Genomic DNA, 26918 nt, shown 5'->3' on the forward strand with positions numbered 1-26918 from the left:
CAATCAAGCCCATTATTCGTTTCGGGAAATTCCCCATATATGGAATTAGGGGAATTTCACGTAGTTTAATAAAAAGCTATTTATCAAATCGTTTACAATATACAGACATTAATAACGCGAGGTCAAATAAAATACGGTGTCCCGCGAGGGTTCATTCTCGGCCCGCTCTTATTTTTAATTTACATAAATGACATCAGAGTACCTCAAACACCAGATATAATTTCATATGCTGATGACACAAACATTCGTTGTTGTTGTTGTTGTTGTTTTTTGTTTCAGAAAAAGCCTAGAAGTCCTGAGCGCGAAGCCAACGCATGTCTTGAAAATTTATCATCGTGGCTTGGAGTAAACAAAATTCAATTAAACACACAAAAAAGTATATTTTATTTCGATCCCGGAATAAATGTATTTATTAGGAAATTCAAATTCAGTTTCAAAGCGAAATCATCGAACATGTTATATCACGTAAGTTCAGTTCTGTTTCATGAAACTCTAAATTGGTCTTTCCATGTGCAGAGAGTAAGAACGGAAATGTAACGATCGATCGGAATTATCTGTAGGCTTAAAATGTAGTACCTCACTGGGGAAAAAAACAGCTATATTATACGGCTAGGGTTCTGAGTTTTCGGTTAAAACCGATAAAAGTACGCCGAATCCACTTTCGGAAATTCAGTTTTAACCGAAAAAGGTCAGTTTTTAGGTTCGGCATTTTCGATTTAAACCGATAAAAACCGACAAAACTACGTCGAATCCATTTTCTAAATTCAGTTTTAACCGGAAAAGGTCACTCTGACCTTCCAGTTGTACCGCAGAGCCGTGGCGAAAAAGTGGAACGACAGTGTTTATCGAAACGTGTCTGAACCTATGGGTTACAAGGGTGACATGACGATGTTTTGGTTTAATGTGCGCATCGTCGATCGGAACGTGAAGTCCGAAATGCCCCATGACTTCGCCATGTACGAGCATATTCCAAACTCGGAAGACTAACTTGATGCTAGGTCTGCATCTTGTGTTGTGCTTTAAAACGTCGCACCGTGTCTCTTTTGGCGGTCACTATTGGTTGATAGGACGATTTTGGCTCTGGCAGCGCTTCATATCCTCAGCCTGCCAGTGTCCAGTGTTTGAGAGGGCATTCTCGAAGCTCAGGGTCATATTAACGGGAAAGAAAGAGTGCGGATCAACGAGGAGAACCTGGGAAAGTACATGTGTGTCTACTAATAAGATCACGTAATCCTGATGCACAGAAGGTGAAGTTCCATGTTTTTTGGGCATAGGCTTCATATCAGACCTGTTTGTACTTCTGCGTTTTTTTTTTGTTGTTTTTTACAGTTGCACACATTTGCCAAATAAAGTGTCCATTTCTTTTTCAATGTATCTGTGCCGTTATTCTTTGAGTGATCACGAATATCAGAGCTACAAGGATCATCTGATTCGGTGTCCGTTGGTGTTTATTTTATATTCATCGAAAAAAGCCGATAAACTTCTGTGGGCATAACCATACGTCGAAAAAAAAAAACGAAAATTGAATTTTAAAATAAACACCAAAAAAATGACGCCGAATTTTGAAAAAGTAGAAACCGAAAACGCGGAACCCTACCTATGACGGCACGGCGTACCACAGCGATCACAAGGCCATGGTCACTGTGATTCCGAAATAAATAGCAACCCCGGATCGTTATATATGCATGTCTGATTCGTGTATCGTTCAAATAACCAATTTGAACGATACACAAATCCTTGAAACCTCTTACGAGAGGACACACTGGCACCATCTATTGGGTAGCGGTGTAAGCTTGGCGGTCCGGCATTATTTATATTTCTCTCGCGCATTATCCTTTCTTTCTTGGCTCGAAAAACTTTTATCAACGTTATAAACGAGCCTTTCTTATAGGTATTACGCACATTCGACCCCGGGAATACAGCAAACCCTTCGCTCTTGTGCAATGCAGTTCCAGGGTCACCACGCATGGTCGTACTCGGTTGCAAGTGTGTGAACGGGCCGTGAAAAAGCTCAAAGTTTTTTGTTTTCGTTTTTTTATATTTTAGAGTGCAGCTTTTAGGCGCCCGTTTTCGAGTTGAGCGGTATCGGCGTCGCCATCGGCGTAACCGCGCGCGTTGCAATATGGGACGTTTCCCCGCTAAAATTAGCGGGGAAATTTGACGTCACGTGACCTCCACACCAATTCAGTTTCTGCGCTAAATTTACCGGGTAAATGACGCCACGACTTCGCGTCACGTCCCCCATGAACAAATTCAGCGGCAGGAGGAGGAGGGGCATATCCTCCCCTCCTCAAGAGCTGCGCTGTAGCCTCGGATTAGAGATTTGTAGACGGCTTTATTCATTTTCTTTTTCCTAGGGGATTTAAAATCGTGTCAGAAGACTACCGGACAGTGTTGTACGGAACGGCGTTCCTGGAACGCATTCCTTTTAGAAGGAACGCCGCCGTTCCATTTCGCATTGGTGGAACTGGAACGGGAACTCGTTCTATTTTTACTGAAACGGAAAAAGGAATGGCGTTCTTTTTTTTTTTTTCGTCCAGTGGGGTACTTTGTATTTTATTTCTAAGAGGGAAATTCTAAAAGTATAAAAACAATATCTATAAGAAAGTGCCGGATCTCGTTAACTTTTTGGTTACTATCACATGGTTTATTTTGTGTTGTCCTTTCTTGGTAACAGTTGGGTGAAGGAGAGCTGGTGGACATTTGTATATATATATATATTTGTTTATTTTTTCTTTGCAAGCCTGCAGTATAACAAGCCAAACTTTTAGTCGAAGGAAAAAACACAAACGAAGGGACGTCTCAAACTCAGCTATTTTCTTTGCTTCCACGAATCCTCATACATCCAGAAATACGAGGCCGACTACAGCCATCCCTGAACTTCCACAAAAAAAGACAACCTAGTTACAGCAAAAGTACAGGTTACCCGACATCGAACGTATCCTTGTATCCCAAATATTAATCACTTAAAATAAACCCCCCAAAAAAAAAATTTGTTTCTTCTCCTTTTGTCCCCCACCTTCAACCTGAACGAATCCAACCTTGAGGAAGGACTTGTAGTTTTCGAGACTGACCTTCCAAAAGCCCCCTCTTCTTCACTTGCTCGTCTTGCAGACAGCAACATCGAGAAGCAACAGTTGTTAAGTTCGAACAAGGGTCTCTATTAGATGGAAACGTGCGAGGTTGTTGTAAAACGCCCGTGCAATGTGGAGTAACAGTACATTTGGCTCATCTGAATCGCCCACCACAAAATGTGCTTGAAAGCTGAGATTTTTAAAGGTAAATATATCAACAAATGAAACCGTTTCTGCTTGTCTTCTCCTGGTGCCCTTCCATCACTGCATTCAAATTCGTACGTTGCCATTTAATGGGACACATTAAAAAAAAAAAAAAAAAAACTTTGCTTGATCTAACTATGGTAATCAGCAAAATACAAATGTAATGTAAATGTAACGATGTAACTAACGGGAATGCGTTCCAAAAACAAAACGAACAACTTTCATTCCTTTTTTTTTTTTTTTGAGGAACGTGTACAACACTGCTACCCAATCAATACTTTGCTACAGAAAGCTAAAAAGAAAACAAAAAAAACACGCAACTGCTCGAAAAGGAAACTGGACTGGAAAGGGTCGTGTGGCTGTGTTTTTTATATATATATATATTTTTTTTTAGACAGTGTATTTGGAGCTTTTTAGAAACTACAAAAAATTGGCATTCTATGTTTTGTTTCTATTTTTAATATTGAGTGTGTGCCTTCGATGACCCACGTCTTCGATTATATTTGATGTATGTGACGGCACATGGCTCACGGAGTAGAGTGTGAGCGTGACTCAAACCGGCAAGTTCTTGATCGGCAATCTTTGGGCAGAAAAGAAAAAAAAAAAAAAAAAAATTTTGAGTCACAAATTATGTTCAGGATAGTTGGGCTCTCATGTGTCATGTACAAATAAAAACCTTCGCGAGCATAAATACCCTGTCAGTGTCCCTTTTTCTTTCGCATTGTTATCAATGATCGGACGGATTGGTCGATCAATCTGCAGGGTTCAAAAATGCATGAGGCGATAAAAAAATTGCTATATTATAGCTTCAGTGATTGAAATAAAGTATGAATTAAATCAAATAAATTTGATAAATTTAATTTTTCTAATCGTGATTTTGTTTCCACCCTGGTCAGTGCAGAGGTGCCAAAACTCGGTGGACAAGGCGAGTGAATGATTAAAAATACATTTATTGAGGGGAGAAAAAAATGTGGTTGAGCTATGGCATGGCCTAGTCTAGACACACTCTTGCAACCGAGTGCGACCGAGAGAGACCAAACCGGTTTTTAAGCCTCTTGCGATCTCTTAGGACCAGCTCCGCTCAGTGCATCCGGTCCCAAGAAGTCTTTCTCGGTCGTACTCAATTGCAAGAGTGTGAACGCGCCTTAAAGGCGCGTTCACACTCTTGTGAAGCGTTGACTGCACCACATGAGGTGGCCATGTTGGCTGGCGTTCAATCTCTGTAGAAGGTGCGTTCTGATGCTTCTTGCGTGAATTTAGGAAGAGCCAGCGCCGCTCTCAGTGCCTCGCCAGCCAAGTGAGGCGACCGCGTTGAACTGAGTGTTCGCTCTAGGAAATTTTCTATCCCACGCCCGCAGAGCCCGAGTATCGACATCCTTTCGAAGACCGTTGCCTGACAATCCATGTTTGCGCCAACACAAGATAAAAAAGAAAATGGTGTGCATGCCAGAAGAATAGGAAAAATGTGTTGCCTTACTCAGAGGACCTACCTTTTGGTTTACCTGTAATCGCTCTTGCGAAGACCGCTCGTATGTCCAACTGACTTGTGCGGTTCGATTTACCCTGCAGTTACAAATGTCAGAGGCGCATCGCCAAAGGGGACCACAAGAACTGTGGAAATGTTCGAAGATTTAACTAAATTGGATATCTTATTCTCTCTTTTTTTTTTTTTAGCTCTGCGATAAGGGCTACAAATCGTGCAACTGTATTTCTTCCCTGTTACGTGCAAGTGTTCTGACCACTTGGCAACAAGCAACTAACCAGTGACGTCATTGAGCCATGCCGGTGATCATTTGTACTTGTTCTTGCCAAGTAAGCAAATTCGATGGCGTATGAGGAGGTTCGCGCTCGGCAACCAGGCCACCAGAATGACTGGTGATGAGGCGTCACTGCAAGCCATGCATACGGTACTACTAATAGAGCAGTACTATGCTGGGCAAATGAATGAGCCCCACTCTGCAGGAGATTGGGTGCAGTACTTTAAGAACATAGGAGTTCAGCCTATGCCTTCTATGCTGCATGCTTTTAGCAGTCACATCTTGACTAATAGGGCTGAACCAACTAGTTTTTCACAAGAAAGCAGCAGACACAACATATGCTGGAATTCATACGATAAGCTGTATATTTAAATCTCTTCATGTATACATTGCTTTGTTCCTCTGACATTCATTATTCACATGGTGTCAAAAAGCACACACAACTGAAATTTTTGAAGAGTTAATTTGAAGAAAAAAAAAAACAAATAAACAAAAATGTGTTTGACTAGAAACCTGAATTGTTCCAAACACCAACGGCGAAGGGGATAATTCGGAACTATTTCGCGCAGACCAAGTGTCCTTGCATAGTTCACAGTGCTGTATGTAGAGTCCACGGTGGCTTGGAACACTGCAGCCCTGCTTCAGGCACACTTCCACAGCAAGCAAGCATTCGCACACCATAGTGCGCAATAAAAACTGTGCTCTAGCAGGAAGGACAATAACTTCCAAAATACACTACTAATCACCAAACCTAGAAATAGTCGCCTTTAATGAGTGAGGACACGTAAGTATGAGCAATGTAAAAAGACTGGTTCTAACCTTGGTTCGGCCACATTGTGACCTTTCACAGATGCGTAATAGGGTGGTGGCAAACTTCACAAAAATCACAGCATTTAAAGTCGCCATGGATAGAAGTAAAAATGTATGTTTCAAGGTTTGATTTCAGTTTAGTTGCCAATGACAAAAGTCACATTCTGTTGCAGTCAACAGGTGGCTCTATCAGCTTAAGGATCGGATGCTTTTGTCCGCTAAAAGAAGTGTGATAGCAGATGACAACTGGTGTTGACATGGAAGGATAAGAAACCAATGTTCTTTTCCTTCTGCTAGTCACCCGCGAAAGCTTGTTCACATCAAAATTTCTGGAATGTTGCCTGGTGCCTGAATATGCCTCCATGCAAACTTACAACCTGTGCCGTTATAAAACTAATAGTATGAGCACACCATCCCATCTGTTCAAAAATGAGGTGACCCACCCCATTGATTGCTCTTGTGGCCTTGAGAATGAAAGCATAAAGGTGTTTCGAAGAATCTAACAATTTCAAATCCTTGAAGGCATCGCACAAGCCCGTCACACTGCACGTGCCAAATTCCAGCAATGACACCCACTCATGATACAATCACACTATAGTACACTGGAATGCAATCTTTGCACAACTCTGTCGATTATACAACTGCCCCAAGATTTGCAATACCTACAAAAATAGCGTCCTCTACTTTGTGGAAGGTCAACCTCCGAGCGCACGAGGACAATTCACTCGCCACTCCCAAGTTCTTCGCAATGCCGCGGAAAAATTACTTGGTGGAGGAAAACAAAAGAAGACAAGTCATCCCCGCTCATCGTAACTCTAGAAGCACGACTCTATCGGGGAGCTTTGAAAGCGAATACCACCGTCTCAATCACGAGCTGCAAGCAATGTGCGTGGTTAAAAGCATTGCCGATACAAGGGCGCAATAAAAATGCAAGTGTGTAAAGCATCGTCGGTTTGATTCGAGTCTGGTAAAACAAATATCCGGTTGGAGCTACATACACTACTCTAATATATTTATGCAAGATGCCGCCAAACTTAACAATGAGTTGGATACAACGATTGCTGCTTTCGAAGAAGTAGGTAGCTCACTTCATGCTTGAACGTATAGGCAGTGTGAGGAACCGAAAAAAGGAGTATTCACATCGAACAATACTGGGACCGCAGTGTTACAATAAAAACATAGATCGGAAGGAATCACAAGTGCACATCGTTGTCAGGATAAACAGTCCATGCATTAAAGGGCCAACGTATTAAAAGAAAAAAAAAACTTAAGCAACTTTTTCTCTCTTTTTTTTTTCGTTTTGGCACTTTGTAAGTCACTTCTGTTGCACAATCTAGCTAGAAAAAATAATGAAGACCAAGATATAGCAATGTAAAGAAAAAAACTAAGAACTTGATGGCAACGGAAAAGGTTGTTCTATAGACCGATTTCACCGGCTTCACCATACACTGCTCAAGGAGCTCGTGGCATTTTGAATGCTGAAACACAAGTACAAAAGTGTGGAATTTCATAATGGTCCAAGATGACTACCTACTTACCTTAGCATATTAAAATAATCTTTCAACTCTTTTATGCCACCTGAAATATGATGGTGCAGCAGCTTGCTTACAAAGCCAACCGCACACACAAAGGCCGGTGAAATCGGTCTAGTATTCCGCACTCCAGCAATGCCATTAAAGCTAACCGATATTACAACTACTACTACTAAATGGAAATATTCCCGAGTAATGCCAACAGAGCATGAATAAAAAAAAAAGACAAAACAAACTGACAAAAAAAGCCCTAGCTGTCGTCACAACAAGAATCGCTACTCGTAGAGAAAATGATTAATACGTCGGCTGTCGGACGAGCGAATGGCTGACATCCCGCCGGTTTTCCGTGTCTCGCCGCACGAGCAGTCAATTTTTCGTCGGCGGCAAGACGTCGAACGACGGTGAGTCAGACGCCTTTTTTTTTGCACCCTGCCGACCAGCCAGCGCGTTCCTAGACAGGCCCTGACACCACCACTTAGCATGGCACACCCTCGAAGCGCAGTTCTCACTGGTTAGGACCTGAAGATGAGGAGAAAACACACCAAGATCGTTCAGGGATGCCAACCCCCAAGAACCTGATCCGCCATCGAAGCAGCTTTAGCTCATTGTCCATGTCTGCGCCTACTCTGTACTCAGATGAAAGTTAAGATTAGAAATATGTCATATTGTGTTTCAGATTAGTAAAATATAGAATTAACTATTGTGTAAATACTTCATAATTAGATTTTATTTCAGGTTGTGCACGTCGTCTGCCGCATTCAAAATTCTAATTTTTTGTTGGACCCATGAACTAGCCCTTGGCTATGGGTCCAAACACCGATTGTATAATATTGTGACATATTGTAAATAAAAATAAAGTCAATAAAAAAAATTTTAAGAACATACATACACACACCAGTTGGAGATTCATTTAGGGCAGTATAGTAATATACCATCATTACCACGACAAAGAGGAGCCTCACCTCGCCATCGTCCAGAGGGAAGAGCCCAATTGTTTCGCAGCTGCCCGCTGCTTCCCCGTCGTTAGGTCACCTTGTGGAAGATCTCCTCGTCCTCCTCGTCCTCTTCCTCGTCCTCCCGCGTCAGCGCCACCTTCTCTGCCTCCACCTCGAACCGGGCTCTGTCTGAAGCCGTCCGCTTGGCCCCGGGAAGCCGAGAGTAACCGTTGTTCCCGTTTCCGCGCAGCCAGTCTGCCAGGCGCACCTTCTTGCCGAGGATGCTCCCACCCTTCAAATCAAAGCAATTTTATTCGCTGTCACATAGCCACAAAAAAAGAATGGCGACGGGGATTGGGACAAAAAGTTGTTCAACAGCGATTGGATGAAGGTCTCAGCCCCCATGCAGATTGTAATGGCATTTAAAGTGTATAAAAGATACAGGAAGAAAGAGAATGCAATCATCAAATAACGAAAACAAAGATGTACACATATACCAAGCGTTTCTGCAAAGACTTTCAGAAATTTCTGCCAATTAGGTGGTTGAGAGAAAAAAAAGAGAAACTTTTTGGGAACAAACTGCCAGCCACAGCAGACGTTGAGAATTTAAAAAAAAATAATACGAAAATTTACAAGTTAATGTTTTGTTTAGTAAAAGCAAACATACTGCAATATCCTGAGTCACTGCCCTCCCCCCCCCCCCCCTTCTCCTGCCACCTGAAATTCATAAAAAAAAAAAGAAAGAATGGGTGGGCTATTTCTCAGTGGGTAAGCACAAAAAAAAAAAAAAAAAAAAAAAAAAAAAGCCTATTTCTTTGTACGTATCTAGCGTGGCTGCGCAGGAGATACATTAAACTCAAAGCTCGAATTAGTTTCATCGTTTTATGCAAGAAATGCTCATGAAAGAATGTTTTACTATCGCGAAGTTCATTGCTTGCATACGTGCAATGAACACCGCTGACCGGCACACAGCGCGAGTGTGTTTTGTGAAAGCACATTTCTAACACTGCTGTGTTCTCTTCGCTAGTGAGAAAGAGAAAAAAAGTCCACAAAAAAATAGGAAATTTAACCAGATGCAATGAGCAAGTGAGCGGGCGATCGCGTTGGCAAATATTTTTGTCGTCGGGCCAAGTCGCACATCTTGTCAATCGCAAGGTCAAGATTGCGACTCTTGCGTTACTTCCTTGTTTGGTGCATACATGCATGTATCTGTGCGCGACGTGCTGTAAATGCTGGTTGAGGCAGCGTTGCTGCGTGGTGTGGACGGCACCACAAACACGGAGCTAGAAATAGGACGCTCCACAAACGTCTGTGTGTGGCATTCCAGCAAATCTTTATTCACCCGTTGGCCTTGTCTTAAACTTTGCACAACCTTACCAACCGCGGTTGGAACATTCCAAGAAATGGAGCGGGTTCACGGTGGCTTACTTCGGTGGAGACAAACTTCGACCTTACTCTCTTGGGTTACATTCCATGACATAAATGTTCGCTGACCTCACGATTTCTGAATGGGTTACTGCTTGTGTTACCTTTTACTTTGTTTTTTTGTCCAAACAAACTTTTTTGTAAGCAAAACAAAGTTTCATTCTATTATCGCTATTGTTTTCTTTTTACATGCATGTACCATGACTTCAGAGTTGAGGAAATTGGGGAGGAAATGCGGAAACAAAGTGAAGTGTCTTTCCCTCCTTGGTTTACCTTGTCACGGACGTCCTCCAATTGTAAGGTCCGCGGTCGCGTCATTCGGGTAGGATGAATGTTCATGGGTCGCAGAGTCTGCTCTCTGGTATTTGTAGGGGTCTGCGATCACTCCGTGTGTTTTAGAGCGCAGCTCTTAGGGGCCCGTTCCCGGCTTGAGCGGCGTCGGCGTCGCCGTCGGCGTCGCCATCGCCGTCGCCGTCGGCGTCGCCGTCGCCGTCGCCGTCGGCGTCGGCGTTGGCGTCGGCGTAACCAAGGTCATCCCAAGGTCACGTGGCCCCCAAGGTCATCCCAAGGTCACCCCAAGGTCACGTGACCCCCTGAAGTCACGTGACCCCCAGAGGTCACGTGACCCCCCCCCCCCGAGGTCACGTGACACCCCCAGGTCACGTGACCACCCGGAGGGTCACGTGACCCCCGCCGAGGTCACGTGACCTCCCCGATGACGTCACCGGCATCCGCATCGTCATCGTCATCATCACTGATGACGTCATCAGTGACGTCACTGATGACGTCATCAGTGATGATGACGATGACGATGCGGATGCCGGTGACGTCACTGATGACGTCATCAGTGATGACGATGACGATGCGGATGCCGGTGACGTCATCAGTGACGTCACTGATGACGTCATCAGTGATGATGACGATGACGATGCGGATGCCGGTGAGGTCATCAGTGACGTCACTGATGACGTCATCAGTGATGATGACGATGACGATGCGGATGCCGGTGACGTCATCAGTGACGATGACGTCATCGGGGAGGTCACGTGACCTGGGGGTGTCACGTGACTTCGGGGGGGCATCCGCATCGTCATCGTCATCATCACAGATGACGTCACCGGCATCCGCATCGTCATCGTCATCATCGCTGATGACGTCATCGGAGTCCGCATCGTCATCGTCACTGATGACGTCATCAGTGACGTCACTGATGACATCATCGGCATGGTCACGTGACTCCCCAAGGTCACGTGACCCCCCAGGTCACTTCACCCCCCAGTACCCTTCCCTCCTCCTCCTCAAGAGCTGCGCTCTAATTCGGTGTTACAGGGAGTTGTAAACGGCTTTCACTTTTTTTAGAAACTGATATGCGCCTAAAAAGTGGGGTGGGCAATGACTTGGGGACAGGTGACGACTCGGGATATTAAGGTAGAGTTCCAATTAAAAACTTGCCAAGCGTTATCGAAAACCGCTAAATCAGTAAATGTTAGGAAGGTTAAAGCACATGTGAAGCGTGATGGTGTGTTAAAGTTACCCCCTGTGCAGCAGGCACAACATAGAAGATTCCAAAATGAGGACGATAATTCAAATGTGTACCAGCAAATTTTAGTTAATCATTCAGCTAACGACTAGGTTTCGTGCAATCCCGGACGACCACCGTGGCTGCTAGTTTGTTCCCGAAAAGAGTCTTTTTTCCTCAACCATCCATTAGCAGCAAAAATATTTTTGGTCTTTGCTGAAACACCGAACATAACAGAAAAGCGGGCGAATTCACCGCATCGATCGAATTAAACAGTTGTTACGAAGCCGTCAAAAGACAAAGGCTTTTGCGGTGCCGGGACTCGAGCTCCCGAGTTTCCCGACCGCAGGCCCAGAAATCCCAATCGCCGTGCACGTACCCCGGTGGACGACGACCACTCGAGCAGGCCGAAGAGGAGGAAGAACATGGCCACCGCGCCCGCGCAGATGCCCACCACCGTCATTGCCACCCGCTGCACCGAGAGGTCGTAGGTCCCCGTGGCACTGTCATGCACCAGCCACGACGTACTCCGCTGGTGCTCCGTGCCGGTCACGCACTCGTCTGCGAAGGGACGCAAACAGGTTCTTGTAATCGGTGCTTGGTAAACGCAGAGAATTTATACTACGGTCGAATCTCGTTAATTCAAACTCGAGGGAAATCGAAAATTTGTTTGAATTACCGGGAGTTTCCTCCCATACAGACGCGTAAGATGGAGCCTGCATGTTAGCTTGAATTATCCGCAAGTTTGAATTAAGTGAGTTTGAACTAACGAGATTCGACTGCATACGTCATGCCCAGGTATGGAACGTGTCTCCGACTAGTGCGTGGAAAGCTTCAGCAACCAGGAGTATGGACTCCACGAAGAAGGCGATGCTCACGGCCGCTTACACTCTGTGCCAGGGCTTCTAGCACCGACAGCCACAGCCGCGAGATTTGACAACACAAGGGTGGTCCAGCCAGTTTTAAGTATGGAGCAGTTTTTGGGGCAGAAACATACTCGTCATGAAACACCTCTGTACGAGAAAAAGAATCACTCTTTGGAGCAGCTTTGGAGCAGCACATATGCAAGTTTGGTGCAATTCGATGCAGTTCCCAATTAGTGATGCCGGCATGCGTTTGTGCGATCAGTTGCTTGGTGGCCATTAAAAGCCCAAAATTGGCAGTTATACCGTACTAAAATTGGCGACGGGTTAGGAGTCAAGTGGAAGCTCCTCCCAGCTCTTTCAATTTTAGCAGAGCGAACGCTGGAGGCACCCTCCTCTCCAGCATTTGTTCTGCTGAAGTGGAAAGAGGTCAGAGGAGCTTCCCCTTTAATCTTGCCCTTTGCCCTTTGAATGCTGTGAAGCTGTGCCATAAACATAGTCAAATTCGTGTTTTGTTTGTCTGTGCTAGTAGACAAAGGTTAGCCGGATTGATGTAAGTGTGCTAATATAACCTTTCAGAAGTCGATGTAGCCTACCAATTTAACCTTCCAGACTAGGCGTCCCTAAATGTTTTGGCTAAGGAGCCGGATTGGGGATCTGTCCCGGTCTCCACGGCCGGAAAATAGACAACATTGCATAAATGAGGAAATACTAAATAAATAAGCCTAAATAATGATTTAAATACAAAAATTTCAACTAGAGCAAAACTATAAGAAAATGTAAGAGGGTTGAATACATATACTTTATTTTTAAATGCAACATGTTGCTAATGATAACATTACAAAATAATTGTGACCCAGAGAACTGACCAAATATAAATCAAAGCTAACTTTGGCATATTAATACAGGGCAGAAGATGACTAATGAGTATGCTAGATCTGATGGTGAGAATATGCGAGAGTTACGACGCAGAGCATAGTTACACAGACATGAAACAGGGAACTATGAATAGCAATGCCAGTGATGACAATTTACAACAAATACTATAGCGAGAGAACCCACGTTTTGATGCAGATTTTCTCTCATTCTTTTTTATACCTTCGCCTGCACTTTTAAAACGCGTCGCGGCGGTAATTTCTTTTTTTGTTTAATGCGCGTTTATTTCTTTTTGTTTGTAGCAGTGGACAGTGGGGCCAGGCATTGCTGGAAAGACCGCAGCCATCTGCAGGCCGGATGGAGTGACTTCGCAGGCTAGGGTTTCGAGATTCCTGCTCTAGATAGAGAGGTAAATCGGAACTATACAAAGTCTTCTCACATGGAACAGACAAATAATCAATAAAAATATTCTTGGTTTTTTTTAACGTGTAGACATTTTAATGAGTAGTATGTACGATCCAGGATTCACATTTTTCAACGTGAAAAAAGGCCACAATTCGTAGCAAAGCAGTCCCGTCCGAGCATGCTAACAAAATGGGAATCATGTGCGAGCACATTGCTATAAAACAGTGTCAAGCTACTGAGCACGGACAAGTAGAAAAAAAAAAAGAAAAGAACCTGCGCTTCCTAACCTTCGGTAGTGCACTTTGAAATGCAACTGAAACTGTTAAAACTGCACTGCATTGGGGATGTCGGTAAAATTGATGCGAAACCCGTGAAACAATGCCTCGGAGGCAAAAATCTGGATTGGACTGTGATGGCCAAATCCCACTGGATCCCCACAGTTGGCAGGTGAAAGCGAAAACTCATCTTAAAACCAATTCGTCTACAGAATTGTTCATTTTGTCCCAGTTTGGCGCAATTTTTCCCTTTGGGCGCAGCAAGGTGCAGGCAAGCGGGAATTTAGCAAAATGGCGCAAATGGCACAACTGGACCACCCCTGACAACAAGACAGACCGGCTTCTAGGACGTCATTTGTTGCCACTTCGGAACCACTTTTGGTGTAGGGGCAAGACAGGACGCTAAGCGCACCAGTCAAAGACGCGTTCCAGGCACTTATACGTTAGGATCTTGTAGTCTGCCTCTGCAAACACAACACAGCAGTATTTTAACTAACATCACTCCTCGTTAAACACGCAGAAAAAAAGGACTGGTGCATTGGGTTTCTGTATCCTTCGAACTTCACCCAAAAATAAGCCAGAAGTGTTAGACCTAAAAAAATATAGATGCATAGCACCAAAAAGAGTCCCACTAAGTGAGAAACACAAACAGATGAAGGGCCACTCACTGGTCTCCCTATTGCAGACGCAGCAAGTGCCCGGAGTGGCTCGGGTCGCATCGCTCGGGCAACACGGCAGGCACCGCCACGTTAGCGGATCCAGACTGAGTCCGTCGACGCACGAGAGGCAGCGGTCCTCGCCGGGACCGGTGCACGACCTGCACGGGTGGCTGCACTTCTGGCAGCGCTGTTGGCACAAGTACACCGTGCGACGCCAGTGTCAGAAACAACCTTCGGCGAGAAGAGCGTTTTGCTTCAGCCGCATTGGCTGCTATTTCAATGCTGCAATACTTCGGCCACCTCCTAGGGTGGGATTAGTGTCCAACCTGCCGTATTAATTCGAATATAGGTAACACGTCGCTTCTGTTTTCATTGTTTTAAGGCAGAAGCTTTATGAGGCAAACCAACCTCCGGAGCCGCGTAAGTGCGAGATGTGTGGGTCAATCAGTTCATAAGCGCAAAACTATCTTGAAAAAAAACAAAAAAAAAACAGCAATTGGTGCCAGGGATTAAACCGCGGTCACCAGCACAGAAGTCGAGTGCGCCGCTGACTGAGCTACGGACAGAACACGCAGGAACGGGAGGAGCGAAGCAGGTGGAGTGAGAAAGCGTGCAGAGGGAAGGGGGTGGAAGGCGAGAAAAAGAGGAGCAGAAACAGGTTGTGTAGAAAGAGTGCTAAACGAGGAGGAGTGGAAAGGGCAAGAAAGCAAGCTTCCTGGTGACCCAGAAAATTCAGCACAAAGGCTTTGTATCCGGGTGGTGCTGCAGGGAAGACATTGCAGCGTTACAAAGAGACAATGGTGTGGCGTAATCTGTTTCCATACAAAACCCTGCCCTAGGCACCACCTAAACCAACAGTGCCACCCACCCCAGGCACTGAAACACTAAGCATCATCCTGTCCTAGGCACAACCCAAACCAAGAGCACCACCCACCTTGTAAAGCAACCGCATTTGAACGCATTTGACAGAATGACCGAACATGCAGCCAATTTTTTGTGACTATAATTCCCTGCAACGTGAGAAACTTAAGAGAGGCCACTTTCCATAAGACCCTCCATTCTTTTCACTTTAGCGGGTCGGAGAGGACGAAGCCACCAGTCATGGCGAGCAGAGAGCTTTGTGGGAGGGCTTCTCTTTCTCTTCTTACATGACAACATCATACTTAGGGGTCACCCTATAATCGTGACCAAAGAAGGCCGCCCTATAATCGCGAGCAAACTTGCCAATCCGTCGAGGTAAGCAAAGTGCTCCGTTGAATCAGTCACTTCTCCAAGCACACCAGTGCGATGCGGTGAAGCTCGACATGAAAGCACCGGTCCGAAGCAGTGAAGCCTGATGCGAGCGGTACAGGGCGAGTGCCGCAGCATTAAGGAACAGACCGTTTGGAGCGGTACAGGGCGAGTGCCGCAGCATTAAGGAACAGACCGTTTGGCAAGTTCGGACGATGATGTGGTCGGCGCGGCCGAGGAGGGGACTTCGGCTAAAGTGACTAGGAATGCTGTGAAATAAAGGTTTGCACAAATCTCCCTCCCTTCCACTTCTTGAAGAAATAGAGTGAACCTATATCTGAATATTTTGTTTATTGCCTCGGCATACTACACGGGTGGAGCTATCCTATGTTCGAAATCGACCTGCATTCCAGTAAATATTAAAGTTCTCGCAATGCCTTGGCATTGGTTTCTTGCATTTCTATAAAACAGATCAAAGGCTGTTGTTAGAACTACCGAGGCAGTCGAATCCACCTCTGCAGCACACGCGTAGAAGTGAAGTTTGGTGCTCGGCAAAAACCTGCACGAGTGAAGTGACCGCAAGCACCGACACTATAGGCCAAACCAAATGGTTTTTACAGAAGGTGCCTCGCCTTCTATTTACATTGGCAGTCAGCATTTCTCCAGCTCAATTGGGCAGGCTGCGGACTGACAGTGTCACGATGCATCAAGGCGTAACAGCCGCTATCATAAGAGGATCTGGTGAACCACGTGGGACCATTTGCAATATCCGGTGTGCCCAGCGCCGCAAGCTGATAAAGCCAAGTGCCTACCTTTTTGCTAGGAGAGAGGAACTCGTCAGCCAGGCAGGGCACGCAGGTGTTTTGAAACAGCAGGGCCTTCTTGGAGCACGCCGTGCACGATCCAATACCGGGGCCTGAGCCAGCAACGCGAAGGTACCACAGTTGCTTCTTTGCACAAAACGTAACCTCAAGGTGGGACACTACAATTTCGCCAATATGTTTTCAGTGAGGGCTCACTGGCCCGAGCCAACATTAACGGGTCGCTTTGGCTAACCGCATGCATCTAACGACATGACTGTGGATAGGATGCGTTTATATTTGCATATACTAGGTTAGGTGCGAGTGACTAAAAGAAAAGTAGCTGGAGACAAGAGATCAGAAGCCTACAATAATTCAAACTCGGACATTTCAAACTTCTGGTTACTGCAAACAAATTTAAAAATTTCGGTTGCCCCGCTATGTCTTTAATGCATTTATAAGCCACACTCAATTCGAACGGCATGTTCGTGTAATTCATCCTCTTCGTTCTCGGCGCACCATTGAGCGCGCTTCCGTATGAGCATGGGTGCATTGTGGAGAAGCAACACCAGCAGAGCTCGCTTCCGCGACAGTTGCTTCTCCGCAGTGCACCGGTGCTCGGTAAGAAGCGCGCTCAACGGGGCTAAAGCAGGGGACACACAGGTGACGAGAATGGGGACGCCGCGCAGCAGTTTTTATGGCAAGTTGCGCAGACGCTGCGACGTGGCTGCATGGCATAGTTGCATGTCGCAGCGTCCGTGCAAGCTGCTAGGGAAGCTGCCGTGCGGCGCCCGTTTGCATCGCTCATGCGTCCCCCACAAAATTGTCCACAATAGACAACTTCTTTTACGGCGTGAACAAACTTAAATTTGTCTTGAGGTGTCATGCCTAAACAGTCCACGACAAACCAAATTTTTGAGGGATGAATGTCACACATTTCACAAATGTATTATGTGTGGCATACCTGCTTATCATTAGTAGGCTACACCTTTGTATGTGTAGCCATCCATACAGCAAATCACCATTTTATCTCGAGTCATACTTAGGTTAATTTCTGATAATTCAAACTTTCAATAATTCAAACAAAATTCGTAGATTCCTGGATTTTTAATTAATGAGAGCCTACTGTAGTAGGTTAAATGCACTTGCTAGCAGTAAACACCTTAGGATGTCAGGAATTTTTATGTTAGGTGTTGACGTTGCAGCTGAATCTCAATTTAATCAAGTCGTGTCTTGAGCCGAAAACTTTGTTAAATTGTGGGTTTCATTGAACCAAGGTTTCTGTTGGTTAGCACTCCAATTTATCTCCCAGGTTCCCAAAACCCTCCAATTGCCTCACATTTTGCAAGTGAACATTTACAAAGAAGATTCCACCACAAACTGCAGCAGTAATACAAGAATGAAGTTCAACGACTCTCATTTTGTATGGTTATGGGACCAGTGCCTAGCACTGCAGGAAAGTATGCAGCTGAGAAAGCAAAACAAAACTGCTGCACCACCTTGGACATGGGCCACGCCTAGTGCTCGACCAAACTTTCCTTATGCGCGGTGCACCACTCATTGTCCCAAGTATAAAGCACAACCACTTCAAGCACAACACTTGAGACACAAAAATATTTTTGACGTTGCAGACGCAATGCACGTGTAGGAGCTTTTTTCACTCGGCATATGCAGAAGTTCATTGGCCAATAGTTATGGCGGACTCCCCCCCCACTTTTCTTTTCTAAAAGCTATTTTTGTTATTATCATCATCATCAGTGTGTCTCTTTTTATCTTGCAAAAGATATGTTAAGTTTAAGGCAATAAAGTTTATTTCTGTCAAATATTTCGTTTTTATTTTTCACCGAGGCTGCCGATATGTATACTACATACGATTTTCAAAAACTGAGTTAAATCGAAACTGCGGCGCAAAAGTACTTCACTAAATCGAGTAAAGAAATACATGGTCTTCAATGGAAGCAAGAGAGAGGGACAAAAAAAATTGTATTCTGGTTACGTTAGATTGAGGTTCAACTGTATACCTAATATGCAAGCAGTGCAACAGCTGGTAAAATGCATGGAAGTGCCTAGATGCGTTCAGATCATGTAAGTAATCAAAGGTGGAAGGAAGAAGGTGAAAAGAAACCCATTCAGTTAAATATGTAATTAGATGTCTTTTTTTGTATATTTTAATGTGGTTAGCTGTACGATTTGTTACGTGAATTGTATCTCCCAAGCTCAGAAAAGCTCAAAAACACCCGGTGTAGTTGAAAACACGCAGCACATCCTATGTCTCCAGACTAAATCCAAGGGATTAAGATGCGTTCACTTTTGCATTCACTTTTCCGATGAAGATCCCCAAGGCAAGCATGTGTGATCAGCTGCATCAAATCAGACGCACATCTAACCACACGACATCTGGTTAGATATAAGCGAGGAGACAATTCTAACTTGAAGGACAGGACACAGAAAGAAAGAGTGAGGTGGGATTAAGTAACAAAGGAGTCTCTGCACTCCTCCCACTTCGGCGGCACATCCGTGACAAGCCACACGACGCGCACCTGTGCAGCTGGAGCAGGCTGGATGACACTGGATGCACTGTGCTCCCAGGGCCCCGGAGAAGCGGAGGAAAGTTCCGCCGGGACAGAACTGCACGCACGTGGACCCGTGGAGCGCCCGCCCAGATGGGCACGACAAGCACCCCGTCGCCGACACGTTGATGCATGTGGCGCACGTGCCGTGGCAGGGCAGGCAGCGGCGGTTGTCGCCGCTTCCGCCCGGGTGGAAGCTGAGACGGAAATTGCCACCAATGAGCCGCGGAAAAACCTGCAGCCTTGAGTTGGACGCTCGGCGAGAAAGTCGCCAACCGTCGCGATTGGCCAGCATTGATTGGCCAACATCGCACCACGATCGTCCAGAAGCGTAGCATTGGCCAATCGGCGGTGGTCGGCATTGTCGCCGGCTTTGTCCGCAAGTGTCCAAATTGGAGCCCTCGAGCTCGAAGACTCGCGTCACGAAGGTAGACAACTGTCCCTTACTTACCGGTTATGAGTAATACCACACCGTAGTTAAAGAGTCTATCCAAAGTTGGGTCTCAAAATTTTCCACCTTTTCTGTATTTTCTCGTCTTATACTGCACCAGCCTGTTTCGATCTGGACGAGCGTTGTGCCAGTGTGCAGTTGCGTACCACTACCGCGCGATGCACATTAGAGAACCTCGGTCTAGAAGTAGCCCCGCACCGACTAAATTTCTCACCTACAACAAAAAGAACCAGCTAGCCTGCCCCTCGAGACAGGCTAGCTTCCCGACCTCTAAACGTCCGTACAACGAACTACCACCAAACTTTCCTCTCCAATTAATTCAGCGAAGCAAAGGTACCCTTTGTATAGTCAAAGCGAGCGGTTCCACAATAATTCTGTCGTTTAGCCGGCTGCAGTTCTTTCAGCCAGTCGCCTCTCTCGTGGTGCAGTTGCTCCGTGCGGCAAAGCGAGATTAAGGGCAATTTCAAAAGCACTGTTGTCTTTCGCACGCCGAGACGACGCTCGCAAGGACGTCTTCTCTAGCCGTTGGTCAACAATTCGATCGTGGCATCACCAGCCAAGAGCACGCCTGTAGTCAGCAACACAAGGAGAACAGCGAGGACTCTCCTTGCGACGCCGATCCTCCGGCCCGCGCCCATTTCCTTCAGTTGTGCTTTTGACCGCACGTGCAAGCTCAAGCTTTGGGGGACGCCTAAGCGTCCTCAAACGTGCGGAGCTGGCGCCAAAGGTGGGACAACCCGACCTCCACCCCGCCGTCCTCGTCCTGTCGGTCGCCGCAGTTGGAGACCGCAACTCAATCCGGACACCGCTATTTCTGCGCCCTTCCGTCGAAACCCGCGGCGGCGAGACTCACCCAACGGGGCACTCGTGGATGCACTGCCCGTTATGCAGAATGAGGTCGTGCATGCAGGCGGTGCAGGCCCCGAGTTCCTCGCCCGTGCACTTGCGGCAGTTTCCGCGGCACTGCACGCACGTCCTCTCTGCGTCGCTGTAGAAACCCAGCAGGCATTCGCTGACGCACCGACCGTTGCTCCACACCCTGCGAGGAACGACCGGTGACTGAATTCTTGCTCGTGGCACGAGAACGTGCTGCGGGGCACTGCGACACGGCAATATTATAAATTTATGTTAAAAGAAACCATGTTATCGTTGATTCTTTTAGCAACAACAGGAGGGCATGTATAGCAGCTATGACGCTGGGCCAAGGTACTGTACAAGTGCAGGGGATTTTTACAACTAACGCAGTCTTTTGTAAAAATGACTGGCCGCGTCATCCTATTTTCATTAGAACAATTCACGATGCTCTGGACTTAGAACCTAGCCCTAAAACACATTCTAGGTTAATAGGGTTGCAATCAAGATTCTTCATTCAAAATACTCCTCACAATTTTCACCGAGGTCCAGCAACATTCTGGCAGCAAACGAATCCTGCGGAGGAACATCCTCTCTTATAGGAGGCATCATACAAACTTGCCCCGCATCGGGGTTTAGGGCTAGTGAGTGCAAAATAGATTTTGGGAAGGTGGAGATGACCAATTCGAGGTCATCTAACTGGTGGCATAAGTCGATGGAAGAAGAAATATTCTACCTTTTTTTTCCTACAGATCCAGTGGGCAGAAGGTTCATGCACCCGGTTGCAAAGAGGTGCTTACTACGTTGCACTAATTATAACTTTTAGCAGTAACATTACTATTAAGAGACTCAACCCTCATGGTTTGCCTATTAAATAAAAATTAACCACCAACATTAAAAACACTTGGTAGGTGGCGCAAGCTGCCGACCATTTTAAAGGTTCCGGCCATATGCGTCCCTTTATTCGTCCATGCTTCTCGGGCGAAGGGGACCACTTGCAGAGAACAGACAACTCTGGCCGAAGACTCACTTGTTGGGGGGACAGGAGATGCACTGGTCCTCGTTGGAGCCGAAGCAAGTGGCGCATGTCTCGTGGCACCTGTTGCAGTTCCCTCCAGGACTGTAGAGGCCTGGCACAAGGCGACAAGAAACAGACACAACCTTCAGCACCGGACAAGCACAGCGTCCAAACAAGACGAGCGAGACTAGAGTCACTATAGATGAGCTATGCTTAGAGTATCGTCACTCCATTCCACCCTTTTCTCGAGGGCGCCGCCATCTTGGCACCTGACGCAGAGCAGGCGCAACTGCCGACCGTTACAATTAGAAAATGCAACTTCCTCGGCTTCGGATACGGTGTGGGGAAGCCCGGGTGACGTCGGTTTGCTTCGTCCCAAACCGTTTCGACGTTTCTGGAGCACGGAAAAGCGTTCCCCGCGATATTGAATGAAGCTTGATAACTGGAAACAGTGATTTTAAGCACTGAGGTGACTGAAGTGGTGTCCCTCTGAAGCAAAAACCCTCTTAAGCAAGGTGCATTTATTGGTTAAACCCTCCAGACCACACAGGTGGGAAGAGCACGTGGTCGTCAAGGCTGGACCTTTCACCCCCCAAAAATGGGTGAGTATAAAATATAGTTCTCAAACTGGGTTTCTACAACAACCCTGGGGTTCCTCACACTACCCATTTGGAGTTTCTGAAATTCGCCAAGATTCTCAATCTCATTGTTCATAAGTCAAATTTCTCCCCGGATTTAATTTAGCTTTGTGGTCAGCCACGTACCGATTCCCTGCACCAAGGCAAACAATTCCATTGTGTTCTCACTAGGGTTGTGCGAATATTCGAAATTTCGAATAGTAGTTCCGAATAATACACTATTCGATATTCGCTTCGAGAAGAACTGCACTATTCGCGTTTTTCGAAGTGCTGATTGCGGCGGGTTAGCCCCGTTGAGTGCGCTTCTCACCAAGCACCGGTGCGCTGCGGAGAAGCAATACCCGCGGAAGCGAGCTCCGCGAATGCTGCTTCTCCGCAGCGCACCGGTGCTTGGTAAGAAGTGCACTCAAAGGGTAACCTGCCGCAATAAACACTTGGAAAAGTATGAATATCGTAATTGCGTGCTTGGAAGTAAAGCATACATTCAAAGCGGGATGGAGCACCTGTGCCGACTGTGTGATATCTACATTGTAGTAAAAGTTTCAAAATTAAACTGTTACGCAAGAGTATACTATGTTAGGCAGAGATGCCCTTACAACCTGCGTTCATCATGCACGATTCATTCTTCTTTAACTCAAGACTAAAGAAAGTATATTTTATATAACAAGATTTGTAAATTCACTTCTTCGGGAATAGTTGGCCATCTCTACAGGATTCATTTTGTCAAATCTGTCGTTTACTTGCCATCCCAAGACACCAGACCTTCTGAGGTCACAGTTCATAAATATAGATAGATCAAACTTAGTTTATAAATAAACAAGTGGAACAACCTTCACAAGTTTAGCTGGGTTTTCGTCTAAGTATTATGCAATGGTAGTGAAAGGCGTGGGAAAACTTCGATATTCGAATCGAAAAAATTCGGGCAAAACCACTATTCGCTTCGTATTCGCTTCGAACTCAAAATCCACTATTCGCACAAGACTAGTTCTCACTATCACACGGTGGTACATGTACATTAAATAAAAATAAAATGGCAATGGATCTTTTTTTTTTACTTGCAAATGATTGTTACGAAATGGTTGAGGAAGTCAAAGTGTTCTTCGGCAATTGTTCAAAGTTACCTGAGGTTCCTTAATAACATTTTAGAGAACCCAGCTGCTTAGTCACACAGCATGTACAGTGGACTCCCATTAAACGAAACTCGCTTAAACGGAAAATTCGGATAAACGGAACTCTAAAGGTTGTTTCGGTTGGTTTCCTATGTATTTAATGATAAATTCTTCGGGTAATCGGAACCCCCCTTTTTGCTTACTTCGGTTAAACGGGATTGAAACCGAAACTACCCATGGCGACCGCGGACATCGGAAATAGCTACAGCAGTCTCACAACCACGGAGTACGCAATAGCCAAGACTGAGGACACTTTAAAGGGAAAGGGGTTGTGTTAGAACAAAATTTATACAAATATTATTATAAAAAAAAAAAAAAGTTGACGAAATGTTAGGCTAAATGACGCGAGGTGCCGCTCGTTACAAAGGGTACGGTACAGCCATTCATCCATCCATCCAAGCCATTATATTAAGGCAATCCAATCCAGTCTTTCTACCGCCATTAGGGTTAGCGCCTCGTCTGTTGCGCGTCACGTTTACCATCGAGTACGCAAACCAGCGTCCGCTTGCCGTGTTGTGATGGAAGCGGTAAAAAAGCGGCCGCACCAAGCGATCTCGCTTGCTACGAAAATGAAGATCCTTCAAGAGCTGGATCGTGGTGACCTCTCGAAGACGGAGATCGCAAGGAAGTTCGATATCCCGAAGTCTACACTCTCAAGGATATCAAAGGACAAAGAAAAGATTCAAGACGTTGTAAAGCGCGGAAGCTTTGCCACCGACCGAAGGAGGATGCGAAAGACGCCTTTTGAGGAAATAGAGAACGTCCTTTTTCTCTGGTTTAAGCGCGCGCGAAGTGTTAATTTCCCGATCAGCGGCCCCATCCTCGAAGAAAAGGCTGGAGAGATTGCGTCTCAGTTGGGAATAGATAACTTCAAAATGAGCGACGGTTGGCTCAGCCGTTTTAAAAAGCGCCACGGCCTAGTCTTTAAGACTATTTCTGGGGAAGGTGCAGCAGTCAACAGAAACCTTTGTACCTCCAAGGCATGCACACCTACTTCGTCAAAAAGCGATTACAAAATGCAAAACAAACTACCATTACCTCTTTTTTCTAGTCACCTACATTAGCTGGACATCATGCTTGTGAAATAAAGTCATATTTCACTCATTTTATGTGCTTTGCTTTATTGAAACTTCTGATAAACGGAACAAATTTTTCTGTCCCTTCGAGTTCCGTTTAAGAGGAGTCCACTGTATGTGCAATACCAAACATATGTTCAGAACTCAAAGCACCACGTGTTTTCTAGCCTGGCTAAGTGTGCTGTCAGGAATATTCGGTGCTGGGCTTCATTGTAACACATGTTTGCCAAATTTAATATGAGCGGTGTTACGCTGATAACACCACTCGTTTTACACTCATGAATTGCATGTTAGATATACATGCTTGCTTTTCACTTTCTAATATCTAGTATGCCACCCTATGGCTCCTCCAAAGGAAAAAAAGGAAACATTGCAAACATTCACTCATAAACCTCAGTTCTGGCCCTAATCGAGGAAGCAAGTGTTGGCAAAACATTCCAATAAAAGAATGGGTGACATTTGTCTTCTGACAAACCTCTTCTGCTTTCAAAAGTTAAAAATCTAGCCAAGCTGAGAGCAGTTCCATTCTTTGCTCTTACTCCAAACATAATATTTTCAACCAAAGTTTGCACAAAATAAATTAAAATCGAGGTCTATTGCTCATACCGTCCCCACAAGGAGTGTACGCCACTTCACAAGATGAGCCATCCAGTCTGTAGTACTGGACGCAGGACTTGCAGCTCTTCAGCGATGAACACTCCTTGCAGGGTGCTTTGCAACTGCACAAACACCGCATTGAAATGAGCATTAACACAAATTCCAACAGAGTAACAACAATCTCTAGCTCAGCAAAGCAATGTTAATGCATTGGATTGTCAAAGTTAGCACTCATGTTCAAAGGCTAGCTCACACAAAGATTAACTTCATTCAGTCTACCAATAAGAAATTTTGTGACTACTCTAGTAGTGCGAAACAGCAAAACAGTGATCAACTCTGCATCTTCATGACTAAAGCAATAAAATTGCTCGCTAAAACCCCCCAAACTCAGTGCAACATGTAGGAGGAGTGTATCATCCCAAAGCTGGAGAGAAGAGCAAATAACATAAAGATTGTATTAACTATGCATCAATTGCAAAAAAAGAAGAAAAAAAAACCCTTCAAGATGTTTTGTATTTTAAGACAAACTCAACCTAACATAGAGATTGTACTGACGAAAAAACAAATTTTAATGACATTTTACATTCTAAACTGAAAATAAAGACTGCAAAAAAAAAGCACCTATAGCACAGCATTCTGAGTTGGACTGGACCACCCAAAACATCTAAATTCCAAACAAGAACCACCTTGCACTCAAGCCATTCACCAGCGATCTCTAGATCATCCCAACTACTGCCTTGTGTGCACTGCCATCCTTGTTTACTCGGCTGTAGAATGCTTTCTAAGCATGTGCTGTCTTGAAAGGAGAAGTCACGCACGCGTTACGCAGCGTCCATAGAGCAGTGACTCAGCAATTTTTGCCTGGGTGATAAGCACCAAAAAGGTGTATAGGCCCAGTGCAATACTCGTGCGTGGCAATTTAAAAGTTGCAATCGGTCTGCCCACAAGCATCATCGCGATCAACTCATTCGGTTAGCGATTGGCTGACCTGCGGCAAAAGCCATCTTCTGTGCAATACTCGTGCGTGGCAATTCAAAAGTTGCAATCGGTCTACCCACAAGCATCATCGTGATCGACTCATTCGGTTAGTGATTGGCTGACCTGCGGCAGAAGCCATCTTTTGTGCAATACTCGTGCGTGGCAATTCAAAAGTTGCAATCGCTTTACCCACAAGCATCATCGTGATCAACTCATTCGGTTAGCGATTGGCTGACCTGCGGCAGAAGCCATCTTCTGTGCAATACTCGTGCGTGGCAATTCAAAAGTTGCAATCGGTCTACCCACAAGCATCATCGTGATCAACTCATTCAGTTAGTGATTGGCTGACCTGCGGCAAAAGCCATCTTCTGTGCAATACTCGTGCGTGGCAATTCAAAAGTTGCAATCGGTCTACCCACAAGCATCATCGTGATCAACTCATTCAATTAGCGATTGGCTGACCTGTGGCAGAAGCCGTCTTCCGTGCAATACCCGTGCGTGGCAATTCAAAAGTTGCAATCGGTCTACCCACAAGCATCATTGTGATCAACTCATTCGGTTAGCGATTGGCTGACCTGCGGCAGAAGCCATCTTCTGTGCAATACTCGTGCGTGGCAATTCAAAAGTTGCAATCGGTCTACCCACAAGCATCACCGTGATCGACTCATTCGGTTAGTGATTGGCTGACCTGCGGCAGAAGCCATCTTTTGTGCAATACTCGTGCGTGGCGATTCAAAAGTTGCAATCGGTCTACCCACAAGCATCATCGCGATCGACTCATTCGGTTAGCGATTGGCTGACCTGCAGCAGAAGCCATCTTCTGTGCAATACTCGTGCGTGGCAATTCAAAAGTTGCAATCGGTCTATCCACAAGCATCATCGTGATCGACTCATTCGGTTAGTGATTGGCTGACCTGCGGCAGAAGCCATCTTGTCCCTGGTAGTACTTGGGTGGGCAGTGAGTGAAGCACTGGCTCTCGTAAAGCCAGTGACCCTCGCTACAGGTCACGCAGTCGTGCGACGACTCTCCCGTGCATGTGTGACATGACGCATGACACGAACGACACCTGTCAAAAGAACAAAGCATCAGGTTAAGTGTCTGCCCAGCCCCCGGCAATTATCGCGTCTGCCTTACACCCTCAAAACAACGTAAAAGGAGCCTAACTAACACCTCGAGTAAATTATACCGAGTACTCCAAACACAT

General features: G+C 45.6%; 1 protein-coding gene across 1 annotated transcript in view; it reads right to left on the reverse strand.

Annotated features, from left to right (window-relative positions):
• Positions 1–5374: 5374 nt before the first annotated feature.
• Positions 5375–26918, reverse strand: part of LOC8051403 (furin) — a 51394-nt gene continuing 29850 nt past the window's right edge. Inside the window, exons 15-24 of the mRNA XM_029989211.3 lie at positions 26628–26780; positions 24745–24857; positions 21268–21367; positions 20239–20424; positions 18905–19131; positions 16377–16480; positions 14344–14521; positions 11636–11817; positions 8340–8604; positions 5375–7896 (exon numbers count right to left, since the gene is read on the reverse strand). Of these exons, the coding sequence (XP_029845071.2) occupies positions 8401–8604; positions 11636–11817; positions 14344–14521; positions 16377–16480; positions 18905–19131; positions 20239–20424; positions 21268–21367; positions 24745–24857; positions 26628–26780 (1447 nt within the window). The 3' untranslated portion in view covers positions 5375–7896; positions 8340–8400. The remainder of the gene's footprint in view (positions 7897–8339; positions 8605–11635; positions 11818–14343; positions 14522–16376; positions 16481–18904; positions 19132–20238; positions 20425–21267; positions 21368–24744; positions 24858–26627; positions 26781–26918) is intronic.

The sequence above is a fragment of the Ixodes scapularis genome, unplaced genomic scaffold, assembly GCF_016920785.2.
Source record: "Ixodes scapularis isolate PalLabHiFi unplaced genomic scaffold, ASM1692078v2 PGA_scaffold11__112_contigs__length_91849675, whole genome shotgun sequence".
Classification (NCBI taxonomy): Eukaryota; Metazoa; Arthropoda; class Arachnida; order Ixodida; family Ixodidae; genus Ixodes; species Ixodes scapularis.